Source organism: Odocoileus virginianus, chromosome 1 (genome assembly GCF_023699985.2).
Source record: "Odocoileus virginianus isolate 20LAN1187 ecotype Illinois chromosome 1, Ovbor_1.2, whole genome shotgun sequence".
In the NCBI taxonomy this organism is placed as follows: domain Eukaryota; kingdom Metazoa; phylum Chordata; class Mammalia; order Artiodactyla; family Cervidae; genus Odocoileus; species Odocoileus virginianus.
This window is the reverse complement of record NC_069674.1, coordinates 52,910,214-52,925,306: the sequence shown is the minus strand read 5'-3', so window position 1 is coordinate 52,925,306 and position 15,093 is coordinate 52,910,214. Positions and strand designations below refer to the sequence as shown.

General features: G+C 38.3%; 1 protein-coding gene across 2 annotated transcripts in view; it reads right to left on the bottom strand.

Annotated features, from left to right (window-relative positions):
• BBS9 (Bardet-Biedl syndrome 9) overlaps positions 1–15,093 on the bottom strand; it is a 436,742-nt gene that overhangs the window by 69,091 nt on the left and 352,558 nt on the right. For both annotated transcript variants that reach the window (XM_070468373.1, XM_070468376.1), the window contains one exon: positions 14,208–14,390. In XM_070468373.1, coding sequence (XP_070324474.1) covers positions 14,208–14,390 — 183 coding nt within the window. The remainder of the gene's footprint in view (positions 1–14,207; positions 14,391–15,093) is intronic.

Here is a 15,093-nt window from a genome sequence, read left to right as displayed (position 1 = left end):
GAGCTACCTTGGGACACCACATCCCCTGAAAACATAACAGTGGTCAAACTTGACTTCGATGAGTCTGTTATCGATGTTCAATTCAGGGAATCATTATCGAGAATACCTGGAGAAGACATTTCTATTTTGGAATCAAAAGACACATGAGGTCACAGACTCCCCAAATATCCCTATATCTGACAAAGTCCGAGAAAAATTTTATTGAAGTTAGGACAAGAGAAGAACCATGTGAATAAACTGAAGGGGTCAACTTCTCCCTAATACACTATATTCTAAAAATTCTCAAAGAATAAGAAATAACCAAACTCAAGAAAAAAGTCCCAAAATACATGAAACCACTGATTTAAGTGTAAAGCATTTTTCTCTAGAATTCTTCTCTTTTTGTTTTTCTTTCTTCCCTTTAATTAGTTTGGTTTTTAGGACCACTCCACCCAGAATCTTCACTATTTTAAGATTTGCTTACCTACTTCTTTCTTGGTCAAAGCCATTGGTGGATCTGAGATAGCTATAGGAAAGTCTACCTACTAGAATTTTATTTCTATTTTCTTTCAAATAGAATTCAAATTTGAAGAAAATGCATAGAGAACGGGATCTGAAGTGATTGACTGTTTACCATTCAATGTTTGTGTCATTTTTCACAGCAATCAAGCTGTGAAAGGGGGTTTCCCAGGTGGCTCAGTGGTAAAAGTATTCACCTGCCAATGCAGGAGATGCAGGTTCCATCCCTGGGTTGGAAAGATCTCCTGGAGGAGGAAACTGCAACCCACTCCAGTATTCTTGCCTGGAGAACCCCACAGACAGAGGAGCCTGATGAGCTGGTTGCAAAGAGTCAGACATGACTGAGCTTGAGTGACTGATCACACACAATAGTAACATAGTAGCACAGACCTCAAATAGCAATTATTTATGAGATGGTATGTTTATCCCTAAATAGTGATCCTAATTTCAAATGTTTTATCCATTTAATACAGCACTAGTTTAAGTCCATATAACCATTTATTTATTTTAAAATATTTACTTAGAGTCCACTGACATAAGACATTATACCAAACATTATGAAGTTTAAAAAAAATGGTGAATCAGATATGGATCCTACCCTGAAGTGACAATTAAGAATGTATACAAAAATATAATGATGCAGAAAATGAAATGTGTTTAGAGAGAGGTACAGATAATGTGCTTTAGGAATGCTTTTGTTTTAGCCCCCTTCCTAGAATGATATCAAGAATTATCTGTCAGCAATAAAATTTAAGACAGAAAGATCTTTGTCTACATCATGAGATACCTTCCTATCAGTTTTGTGCGAAAATCAATGATATTGTTGAGCTCATATTAGCGCTATGCAAAGCAAACAAGTAGACTAAATTTGTCAGCATTTTCTAGTACAGAATCCAGAGTGGGCACACATAATACAAAATAAAAATTACTATTATCCTTGTTAAAGTAGTCATATTGAAGAATAAAACTTCAGTATGATCACCTGGTCAAAAGTTCCCCCACTGAATCAGGTTTCACTTTTGTGAAGCTCCTCAGTTTGGGTTCAAGTCTTGCCTCTGCTATTTTCCAGCTATATGACCTTAGGCATATTTCCTCATTTATAACTTGAAAGAAATAGTCATGAAGCAAGGATGTGGGTGCCAGCAGTGTATCTGACAGCTGATCCAAAAGGTGTCAGTGGGAGTGAGAGGGAGAAGGTGGAGAAGGCAATAAACTGCTGGCTATGAACAGGTACAGCCTCAGGTAGCTAGTGCAGTCCTCCTAGACTGCTCTGGGAGGTGGTGTGGAACATACCTTGGACTTTCCCGACTGGAAGGATGAGGGAGCTGGGGTATTAATCTACCAACCCTGTTAGTCATTGACCTAGCACGGTGACTCCACAGCTCTGCCTAACAAGGAGATTCCTCAGTCAGAAAAACTGCAGGTGCCCAGCAGGTAGAAGCTTTCAGGAACAGCAGAAGGTAAGGAGATATGGACGGAGCATGAATCGCATCTGTTACAGCCTCCTACTTCAAAGGGACACAGTGAGCATTAAATGTGGTAATGTAGGTAGAGCCCTTGGCCAATGCATATAGTACATAATAATGCTCAATAAAAGTTCATTTTCTTACATTTTTTTTTAAGTTGAGAAGGCAGGCCTATCTCTTCTGTGTGTGTATGATTGTATATGTGTTATGTATTTAATTCCTCTCCTTTTTTCTTCTCTGCAAAACAGGGATGTCTTCTAAATAGGGAAGTTTATTGGATTTATTTCTAAAGTTGTTAAAAATTATATAAAGATGTTTATGACTTTGAATTTAGAGCCAATGGGTTAGAAAACAACTAACCACTGCAGCTGACCACTGTCATTAAACCACAGAAATTAGATTACATAGGAAACTGGAAAGTTTCACCATTTTAAATGCAGAAAGTAAAGCATATTCCTGCTAACAACATCAGTGATTTCATCCACATAGTCTCATTCACTGTGATGGGAGAGAAGACCAGTGTTTCTGCAGTCCTCATAAACAACAGATCACTGAAATCAAAACTTACCTCATAACCATTCTGCCAGAATAAGGAGAGCAACCTTGATTAGTCAACCCTAGTTACTTCTCAGTTTCTTTGTGGCTTTCTTTTCAAAAAGCAACAACTGGTAAGATTTTTCCTATTTATATGGAATGCACTTCAGGTCAAGGGTATCTGCTCCAAGATGGAACACCAAGGCATTGCACTTTTCTATAACTTCCTGTCTCCAGTTCAAACCATTCACAAATTTCCAGTTAGTAAAAAATAACTCTAAATGTTTTCCTCTGTGCTTACAATTATGTTCTATCAATTCTAGGGCATTGTTTTCATATTTTAACATCTCTGAAACAGACTGTCTCAAACTCAGTGGCATCTGACAACTGCTGGCTTCCAGGCACCAGTCCAGCTATTGCTGTTGGTGCCTGGGCATGCACAGTTTTTGTCTTAGTAGCTGTTCATGCCACGTCACTTCAATTGATGGATGTTTAATGGCCATATTCCCCTGTCAAACTGATTGCCTTTAAAAATATCAAAATTATGCCTGATTCATCATTGAACAAAAAAGCTGTGTGTACATAAAGGCATGGGAACAGAATAGTTGGAAGTATAAATTTGAAATTAGTGAAGCAAATATTCATGACAGAAGAATGACAGCAATTCCAGATGTTCTTGCAAAACAAAAGCTATGTGCCTTCCAGGATATAAAATAAGAAGATAAAGAACCTAGAGCCTATTATACAGAGTGAAGTCAGAAAGAGAAAAACGAATATTGTCTATTAACACACACATATAGCTAGAAAAGGCCTTCCTGGTGGCTCAGACGGTAAAGCGTCTGTCTGCAATGCTGGAGACCTGGGTTCAATCCCTGGGTCGGGAAGATCCCCTGGAGAAGGAAATGGCAACCCACTCCAGTACTCTTGCCTGGAAAATCCCATGGACAGAGGAGCCTGGTAGGCTACAGTCCGTGGGGTTGCAAAGAATCGGACATGACTGAGAGACTTTACTTTACTTTACATAGCTAGAAAAATGGTACTGATAAACCTATTTGTAAGGAAGCAACAGAGAAGAGAATTCTGTATATAGAGAGATTCAACATAGAGAAGAGAATTCTGCAGGAGAAGGAGAGAGGGGGACGAATTGAGAGAGTAGCACTGCCGTATGTAAGACAGCCAGCCAGTGGGAAGATTCCGCTTAACACAGAGAGCTCAGCTCAGAGCTCTGTGACAACCTGGAGGGGTGGGATGGGAGACGGGTTGGGAGGGAGGTTCAAGAGGGAGGGGATATATGCAGACTTACAGCTGAGTCACGGTGCTGTATGGCAGAAACCACCAGCACATTGTAAAGCAATCATCCCCCAATTAAAAATAAATTTAAAAGAAGCCAAGAAAATACAGATAGGAGAAATGTATTATGTTTTGTTACTGAGGTACCTGCACCCAGATGACCATCCTATGCCAAACAATACAACTAAAGTCAGAGAAATTGCCAAATCCCTGGGATAGATGTGGCCTGCTTAATTAACGTGTCACACAAGACTCTTGCTGGAGTGGTGAACATCAATTTGCCTAAAATTTCTTGGTAACTATGGACAGAAGCTGCTTAATTTCCACCAAAATGTGATATTGGAAGGAAAAAAAATGAAGCTTTGAGCTTAGTCTGAAAAGAAAATTTTTAGAATGAATACCAAAGGCTCGGAAAAAAATCAAGAAGGTAAAAGTGGTATACGCTTAAGGACGCACAAAATGCTGTTCATGCACACAGAACAATGCTATGTGCAAAAATACGGAGAGCAATGACCTGTAGTTGAAAGGTGACCTGAGTATCAAACTTTGAATGTGAAGAAGTTTCAGGAATACTTTATCCAATTTATGTTGCTTTCCTCCTATTCAGGCTCAAGAGTAAGATGTGGTAGAACATACATCTGCATGTGTGCATGCTAACTTGCTTCAGTCATGTCAGACTCTATATGACCCTATGGACTGGAGTCCTCCAGGCTCCTCTGTCCACGGGATTCTCCAGTCATGAGTGTGTTGTCATGCCCTCCTCCAGGGGATCTTCCTGGCTGAGGAACTGAACCCATGTCTCCTAGGTCTCCTGCATTGGCAGGTGAGTTCTTTACCACTAGCGCCACCTGGGAAGCCCAAAACATATGTCTAAGTCTAAAAGCTCTTTCAATAATTACCTAAAAAATTAAGTGATAAAAAATACTATGTCATAGTTTACTTGGCTGTGTTTTTTTCTAAGTGGCCCATAAAATAATACTGTCATTAACAATGGACGGCATCCTATTGTCGAAATAGTAGTAACAAGAGCTACTAATTCCTAGAGATTGTACATGCCCAGTACTACATTTGGCACTTTATATACATTTCCTCAATTAGTCCTCCTATGAATGTTAAGAGGTTTATAAAGGGTGTCCTTAACACCTGCTCACCTTTGACAAGTAGTTTCCAAATGAGTTCACATGCATAATATTTTTTAAAATATGGTTTAGCACTTCTGTGGTAGCATTAATCATAGCAGTAATAGTAGTAGATGTAATGGTGGTGGTGATGGTGGTGGTAGTATTAATAGTAACATTCTGGTCTTCCAGTTGACATAGATAACTAAACATCAAAACCCTGAATCTAAAAATGATAGTGAAGACACTCAAAAGAGGCTCAGTTTATGGTCTAGTTCATTGAGAAAAACAAGCAATGCAACTTGCTTATTCTGTGTAAGAAACAGAATTTTGACAGGTATTATTGAAGAAGAAATTCTTATTATATACATATTTTTATTCAATGTGTTTTTAAATTTTTATTGTGTTTCAGTAAAGCATGAACAGCAGGCCATAGCCAAACCTAACGTATGGTGGTCTGGCTCAATCTACCCATACCTTTTACCATCTGTACAGGAAAGATCAAGTTTTTTCTTACAAAGCCCCCCAAAATTTGAGGTTGCTTGCAAAGAAAGGGGCTAGTACAAAATGGAAATAGACTGCTTCCTTTACAAAAAAAAAACAAAAAACAACTTTTAAAAAGCTACATAGTTGTTGGAGGACTACATGTAATTGTGTGAAACATTATTAAAGTAAATGAGGTATCAATGTCCAGATACTTATATCCAACTATATGATGAATTTAAGCTTTAATTCTATAAGGAAGCAAAAGAATCTGTCCTTAGATTTATTAGAATACAAGACAAGCACATAGACAGTTTTAGAGTATATAGTGAGAGCTAAACTATGTCATACCCCCAAGGGAAATTCACAAGAGAATGAAAGCCAGAATAAATAGGGAGGAAACAAAAATTGATCTGCCTCCTAAAGAGAGTGTATAGAAGGGTAAAGAAAGGACACTATTTTAGGTGAAGAAAGAAAGCTCTATTAGCCCTGGCTTGATGGAAAGAAGTTGTGTAGCCATGGAAAGTCAGGTGTTCCCAGAACGAACTGGGGAAGCTGAGGAGTTGCAGAAAAAAGAATTTTAGAAAGAAGATAAAGTGGAGCCAAGTGACGGAAAATCCTGAATATCTGGCACTGGAATTCAAACTCAACCAGGGGCAAAGAGAGCCATGGAAAGTATGCAAGCAGGTGTGTGACAGAAGAACATGGGGCTGAGTCTTGCAGAGATGTGTAGGGCACACCAATGCAGAAACAGGCAAGAGAGACTACTTCAAACGCCACCGCAGAAAGCCAGGTTCTAGAATGACAAGGATGTAACTCGAGGGGTGGTTCTCAGAAACATTTCCAAATGAACAACAACAGTCACAGCAGGGTACCGACTAGACCCAGAGGTGCAGCTCTACATGTGATTACAGCACAGGGGACACCCGTTTCAGAGGAAAGAGTCACCGATTTTCATGGGTACATTTCTAGAAGAATGCAATGTCCCAGAAATGGCAAAATCACCTCTTTGTAACTAGTACATTCAGGTTGGGCAAAGTAAAGGCTTTTTTTTTTTTTTTTAAGTATTTTAAGGGCTTCCCAGGTGGCACAGTGGTAAAGAATCTGCCTGCCAATGCAAGAAATGCAAGAGATGCAGGTTCGATCCCCAGGTTGCGAATATTCTCAGGAGTAGGTAATGGCAACCCACTCCAGTATTCTAGCCTGGAAAATTTCATGGACAGAGGAGCCTGGTGGGCTGCAGTCCATGGGATCACAAAGAGTCAGACACAACTGACCGTGCGCGCACACACACACACACACACGTATTTCAAGTAAATTAAACAAATGTGACTACACTTCCAGCAGGAAACAAATTGGTAAGCATTATGAGGATGGTGATGATCATTACTGTCCTCATTGTGGTTGTAGGAGTTTTACTTATTTTAAGTATTTATATTTAAATATTATATTTAATATGAGGGCTTCCCTCATAGTTCAGTTAGTAAAGAATCTGCCTGCAATGCAGGAGACCCTGGTTCAATTCCTGGGTTGGGAAGATCCGCTGGAGGAGGGATTGGCTACCCACTCCAGTATTCTTGGGCTTCCCTTGTGGCTCAGTTGGTAAAGAATCCACCTTCAATGCAGGAGACCTGGGTTGGGAACTCCTGGAGAAGGAAAAGCCTGCCCACTCCAGCATTCTAGCCTGGAGAATTCCATGGACTAAACAGGCCATGGAGTTGCAAAGGGTCAGACATGCCTGAGCCACTTTCACTTTCATATTTAATTCACACCTTATTTCACAAAGGATTTGAGGTGGCATACAGTGAAAGTCGAGCTTCAAATAATTTTTTGGTCACTTGCTTGGTCTCTTTATTTTTAAATGCATGAATAATGTTAAATGTGTCCATGAAAGCATTGTTTCATATTTGATATACACAAGGAAAGATTAAAAAATTATACATCACCATTTGTAAATGTATTCTCTTGGCTCCTAATCTGACGTACTTCAACTATTTCAATTTTTAAAAAAGCAAGCAGTTCATCAGAAAAGCTCTAAGATACATTATATTCAACTCTAGGGATGTCAAATATTCCATTACATAACACCAGTTGCATCTAACTAGTAACAAGGCAGAAAATGCAGCCATTATGAACACAAAACTAATTCTTTCATGTTTATCTTGCTGGCTAAGATCATGGGAATTAGCAAAATATTTACTTTCTGCACTATGTTCCCATAGACAGTTATACTTGTGATGATACTTGAGCAGTCATAAAGGCCGGCTTGATACTGACACCAGACTTCCTCCTTTTGTTTGCCTTTTAAGAAGGGGTCATTAATAATAGTAATGATTAGCCATCGCAGTCATCACTCAATCCAGACAGGAGGGACAATGGCCCTTACATCAAATCTGACCTGTGACGTAGAAGTCTTCAGGCCTTGCAAGTAAAGTCTTGATAAGTCCCTCTGCACAATAGGATTTCCTATTATAAACATCTGTTTTCTCACATGAACCATGTTGAAAATGTTAAAAATAAGTTTCTCTTTCCATATCAGTTTGTACCAGAAATAATCAATCAAAAAGTAAGGCTGAAGGTCCAAATCTCCTTCCTTGACTGATGTAAATTTCCATCTTAACTTTCCCAGGGGATTTCAAAATCAGTACTAGGGAAGGTAACTATTAAGCCCTAAAGAACACAATAAAGCTTTTCTTTTTCAAATAGTAGATAACATCTACTACAGATATTAAAAGCACTTTGAAAGAAAAGAAAAAGCCAGGAAAGATGCTATGCAACATGCCAATATTCCCTTCATTTTCAGGATTGTACACAATCAGGTCCCCAAACCAGTACTCTGATGCTCTTTTCTTTAGAGCTTCTTCTGGAATCAGGTGGAACACACAAACATTTACAGTAGAAGAAGTATGAGACAGCCATCTGGAAATGTGCTGCTCCTTCATGTTTTCCTGCCATCTGCTGGACTTCATCTTACAAAATCTTAGTCATCTAAGCTGTTTACTAGGAAAATGAGAAGCAGATTTACACAGAGATTAGGAATGGCAAAAAGGATTCATCCACATAACAACTCCAATTGATAGTAACTACCTGTGTGTATATTCAGTTACTCAAATCGTGTCTGACACTTTGTAACCCTTAGGACTGTAGCCTGCCAGGTTCCTTTGTCTATAGGGTTTTTCAGGCAAGAATATTGGAATGGGTTGCCATGTTCTCCTCCAGGGGATCTTCCAGGCTCAGGGATTGAACCTGTGTCTCCTGCATTGCAGGCAGATTCTCTGCTGGCTGCGCCACTGGGGAAGATCATTACCTAGAATGCTGTGTTTAAAAAATTCTGAATCCAGAAGTCAACTCAACAGGAAAGAGTGCATGATGACTATAACATTTACCAAGGCCATATGAAGGGGGTGTAGCAGCCCTTGTAGCAGATTCTTGCCTCTTCATGGTGCAAATGCACACATCTCCCCACACGACTTTCTTGTTCCTAGGAGAATATCTGGTTATTGTGCATATGACCAGGCTGATCCCATAACACCAGAAATAAGGGCTGCTAATGCAAACACCATGGCATAACTATATGTCAGTGGTCTACCCTGCTTTCACTAATTTGTTAAAATGTGGTGAAGTTCTTAACTCAACTGATCCTTTCTCTCTTAATTTCTCTCTTAACGACTGATAGTGCCATGCAACAGAAACCTCAGGCATGATGGAGAGGTTCTATATCTATACTCTCCAGTGTGATAGCCACTCACCACATGTGGCTATTTGAGCAATTGAAATACAGCTAGTGTGATTGAGAAACTGAAAATTTCATTTTATTTCATTATAATTCACTTAAATTTCAGTTTAAATAGCTACATATGATAAGTGGCTACCATGTTAGATAGCCAACGGCTGCACAGGGCTAGAATATGCTTCCTTGTTATGCTGAAGTAAACCCACAAAGGATGGGTACTAAGTCTATTTGGTTTCCTGAGGCATGCTCAGTGCCTAGAACAGTACCTGAAACACAGCAGGTCTCAGTAACTATTCATTGAATGAATAAATGGATAATAAGTGGACTGGATATAAGATTTTTCCTCTTAAACCAATCTTGAGGTATGTGCAATTTTTCAGCTTTTGGCTTCTATGCAGCATCATGGGAGGGAAATGTGTATGATATCACAATTAAACACTCTCTTAGACTTAAAGCAATAACACATTGACCTAAATAGAGACTGTATTTTCCACAGAGTTTCAAGTAGATAGAGGGTCAGTAGAGGATTTAAATTTAATTTGAGAATTCAAATATTCTGAAATATCTTCAGAAAAGTAAGAAAATAAATCATGTTAGAATTTCCCTAATAGGTACTCTGATAGAACCTTACTTTAGGCAAAACCTCTCCATCATCACAGGACGACAGAAGGGATAATACCACATTATCCAATCCACAGATGGAACTGAGTTTAAGAGCTCTTTTTGGAGACACCAAATAGAACATTTACTGTTTTGGTTTTTTTTTAAGAGATAGGGAGTATCCCTACAAAAACACATTTGGCATACATAACTTTCAGCACCTTAAAAAATAATGTATAATAGTCTGCAACACCAGCATTTATTTGCCCCCCAAAAGTATTGAGAAGTGGAAAAAATGCAAAAGTATTAAAAAAGAGACAGATCAGAGAAAACAAAGATTAATTCTTTTCCAAAAGGGATGGCATTTTTTAATATTGATAATATAGTGCAAAGAACATTATTTTTCATTAGAAAGAATGATTCTAAATATTTTTGCTTAGTGAATCTGAGGCTATTAAGAAGAAAATATTCCAGAGTTGACTATGGCATTTAGCCTGCCTTGTGACACATGCCATCTAAATGACAATACAACAAACCAGTATGCAGTGCTATCTGAACTGTAAATAAAACATCTTCTGAGCACTTTCTCCTACCTCTCACATACTGTGGGGACATCTGACCTTGAACTGAGAGGCTCTTCTAAAAATGTTGCCCACATGTCTAAAGTTCTCCCCCTCATACATGTACTCTGCCCTCCAACCTCAACCAAACCGTCTAAATTGCATTCAGATTTTTGTGGTATCATAATAACTTCAATATGGGATATATTTTCAACATTCTGGTCAGAGACTCCTTTCTTCCCCACCTCGCCCTCCTTCCAAGTTATTTCAGGTTTGCATATTTCATTTTCACATCTCAGCGGGATACCCATCACATAACATTTATTTGTGAGGTCTAAAGGCATAACATGGGGGATTGTGAACTAGCATGTCAAAACCACATACGGCTTGCATACATCTTAAAGAATGAAAAAGGATTCTTTTTTTTCTCAAGATATATAAGCTGTCTCAACAGTATAAGTCCGAAGTGAATACCACAACCTAATTAAAGATGAAGAACATAACAAGCAGTACTAAAGTGTCTTTTTTGATCTATTCTTCTCCAAGTTATGTTTTTATCAAATGTCTTGTCTCATTAATGACTTCAACAGACATAACAAGCATACACACCTTCTAATCTCACCAAATTCAGAAGAAAGTTGAAGTAATGTTCTGGGAGGTATGACAGCAGACAATACAGAGACAGGGCAGAAAGTGGCTTTGAGAAGTCCATTCACCTGCCTCTGAGCATACTTACATACTCCCAATAAATGCTGTGTTTAAAGATCTCTAGAGTCAGAAATACTAGAGTCTCTCTCAAGACTCAATTCCTACATTTGAGAATGTTTATTTCTAGGGAATTCTTCCTGCCCTAAGAGCCAGCTTCAGGAGCATGCAAGCTGTATAATTGCATAGGGCCTCACATCCAGTTTAATGCTTTGTTGCCACCATCTTGAAATTCTTAATAATTCTATCTTTGAATTTGTGCTTTGTAAGTGAAGTCTGATGAGACAATGAAGCATGTGTGAGAAGGGAGGATGTGTGTAATATGCATGCCTCCTTTCTCCTTTCCTTGCTTCACATGCAGCCCTGTAGCTCAGAATCCCCGTGGCCCCAGGGTGAGTGGGAGTTAACAGAGACTCGAGGTAAGCAGGAGGAAGGCCTGTTCCATCTGGGCTGATTAAATGAAGGAACTGACAGCCCCGAGAGGCTTTTCATTTGAACCAGAACTTGCATGGAATAAAAAAAGAGGCAATAGATACAAAGAAACAGGAATGACTAAGGAAACCCACTAGACTCCTGTTACTTCCCTATATTATTGAATGACTTACACTGAGACTGATAACACAGAAGGAAAGGGTAGGAGAGTGACACAGAGTTCCTTCTCCTTCAGCCCTTCCTTACTCAACAGGAAGCTGGAGGGAGGGAATGTTGGAAGATGTGCATAGGTTAAGAAGGGAAATAAAGAAGCTTAAGTTTTGTGCAGTGATTCTGTGGTTCTGTAAGAGTGAAATACATATGCATGCAAAAGCCACGAAATACAAATTGTATAACGGTGGTGATTCTTTAAATTTTTCTTTGTTTAGGACAACATACAAATGAGAGAGAGAATGCAGAAACTAAAAAAAACATGGTTTTAGTACCTGTTTAAACAGCACGTTAGCTTTTTTTCCTATTTTCTTGAACAATGGATCTGCATTTTCACTTTACACTTAGCCCCGGACATTGTGCAGCTGGCCCTGCCCTGCTTCAGATTCAATCTAGTGCATCTGTTCTGCCAAGTCACTCTTGTTAGTTTCACCCTCATCACCATTCATTCACCTAACAAATATTGACTGCACTATGGTCAAGCATTGTGCCAGGCACTAAGAACAGAAAAAATAAGTAAGATATAATCCCTGCCCTCAAGTGTAGTTGAGGAGACAAATCACTATGAAAAGGTAGTAATATCTACCTTGCCTGGCTTTAGTGAGGACTATAAATTATATACTTGAAGTAGACAAACCACTTCCAATGATGATGAGCACTCTATCCAACTATCTCATTTAATTCTTATCACAACTTTCTGGTCAGGTAACATAGTGGTTTCCATCTTAAAGCGATAGAAGCAGAGATTTAGATCGGTTAAGAAACTTGACCAGAAGGCCTGTGCTGTTAAGTGGTAGAACCAGGATCTGAGGTCACTCAAGTCTTTTTGACTACTAAATCTGAGTTCATAAGTGGTAGTGAGGGCTTTTCCGGTGGCTTAGTGGTAAAGAACCCACCTGCCGATGCAGGAGATACAGATGTAATCCCTGGTCCAGGAAGATCCCACATGCCGAGGAACAACTAAGCCCATATGCTACAACTACTGAGCCTGTGTTCTAGGGACCACTACTGCTGAACCCACACTGCACAACTACTGATTCCTGTGAGCTGCAGAGCCTGTGCTCCGCAATAGGAGAAGCCTCCACAATGAGAAGCCCGCGCACCGCAACTAGAGTGTGGCCCCTGCTCCCCACAGCTGCAGAAAGGTCCATGCAGCAACAAAGACCCAGCAGAGCCAAAAATTAATAGATAAACATTTTTAAAGTGATAGCTAGTATTTTATTAATATAATGCTAACCATTCTATTGTTTACTTTCTATTATTACAATGTATATTTTTAGCTCCTCGAAGGCCTATTTTAGATGTAATTTTATCAACTTAAAAAAATGGGAATGCTAATTTTTTTTCCTAATTTATTTTTACTACTTTGTTTAGAATATAAAATGTACCTTGATTTTTTTTTTTCTTCACTCTGACAATCCTTTGACCCAACTGGAGAAAATCAAACTCAACTGACAAAGCTTGAGATTTTCAAAATCATGCTCATGACTTTGCTAAAATACAGTATATAATTTAAAAACATGTCTTTGGAAGCAGAGAGACTTTGAAACAAACTCTACTACCCACAAGCATCAGAAAGCCTAAATTTTCCCAAAATTTAGGCTTTCAAAACCTAAATTTTCCCATATGTAAAATGGTGATGAAAACACCTTAACTATATTATAGGTCCATGTTTAAGATTAAATGAGATAATCCTTGTAAAACACTTAAAAGAAAATGTGGGACCAAAATTTCAGTTTTAGTACTATTATCTTTAGTACCATGTTTTCACATGACTTTAAAAATGGATATGAAATGACTTTTTTCTTGAAATGGTTTCCTCCATTTCAAAATACAAAAAAACCTAAGTTCAAGGGTCTCTAATTTCCAAGTATGTTATTTCATTGTAAATAAAAGCATGCAATGATGGCATCTAGTGGTCATGTACCTCAATGGTTCAAGGCAACTAAGATATTCTATTTATATTATCCTTCACCAAAAACTCCAAATACATATGCCAATTTTTCCCCTTTTCGTTCTAAACTGCCTATTCACAGGATCAAGAATAAGAGTTTATAAATTACATATAAAGATCTACATATTTAAAAAAAGAACTTTATAAATGTAACAAAGTATCCCTGCAATTCAGCAAGGCTATCTCAGTTCTCTCTCTCTTAAAGTGACACTTACATTTAAGAACATTGAGCAAATAAAATGGCTGAACTGTTTTCTCCGGTGGAAAAGGAAAGGATTAGCTAATCTGAAGGTTTACTGCCATCACTCTGGTGGTCAATGACTATTTCCCTGGCTCCTAAGTGACTGAAGAACATACTTAAAAAAAAAAAAAATAGACTGGATACCACATAAAAACGGACCATATACCTATTTTTTAAATATCTCTAGAAAAAAAAAAAAAGGCCTTTACTTGACATTATGGTTTGAAGAAAAGGAAAACAGAATTTGGATAAAAACAAAACAAAAACAAAACCAAGATTTCATTTGATACCTTAAAAAACACGATAGCCATGTGGTCTCTTTATAAAACCACAATCTTTCCAATAATGCTGGCTGTTACCACTGCAGGCCTGTGGGTCCTTACCAGTTCCTGAGTGTCCTGCTGCAGTGGCAGAAATGCCGCTTCCAGAATAGCAATCTGGTCCGCACTGAGCTTCTGCCACAGCCCGATCAGCAGAATCACCAAATGGGTGGCACTTTTCAGCCTGGTGAATGACTGGAACAGATTGGCTTGGTTTTCCTCTACTGCATCTGCTAGAGCGATTACCTGTAGAAATTACAAACTTCAGTTAGGGATAATTTCACAATTCTTGAGCCCTCAACAAATTACAGTTGGCACACTCTTATTTTTCTTTAAAACAACTTGATGAACTTTGTCTTCCACAAACACAAGGTATGTTGAGTAATAAAAGTTATCATTCATCTTTCGCTTCCTTCTTTAAAAAAAAGTACCCAAAGTAATTCCAAATCCATATGGCCAAGAGATGAAAATATCCATGAAATCATCTTAATGGAAACATTGTTCAGTGTCTACCTCAACATTGATTCACTTTCTACAGCGTATGATAATAGTACCTGATAATATAAGAAGCCTCTAACACAGTTATTACAGCGTTTACTACTAGTGACTGAGACTGATTGATTTAAAATATTCTTATCAGAGTAGCTGCATTTACCTTGGGATTTAAAATAATAACTTGATTTTACCCTTTTCAGAAAGTAACTGTCTTCCTCTATTATTTTTTATATGTTACATGGTGTTGGAATAGCCAATATTTCTTGATTACATTTAAAAAGGAGACAATTTTCAAACATTTGACCAGTCAAGCAATGTCATTTTTAACACAAATGTCAGGTACCAGCCCACAGGGACCTGAAAGAAAAAAAAAAAGGTTCGGGGTGTATTAGCTTTACAATGCCAAATCTACTTAGGATAAAATTGGCAGGAGTGAACAGAATTGGTTTTTTTT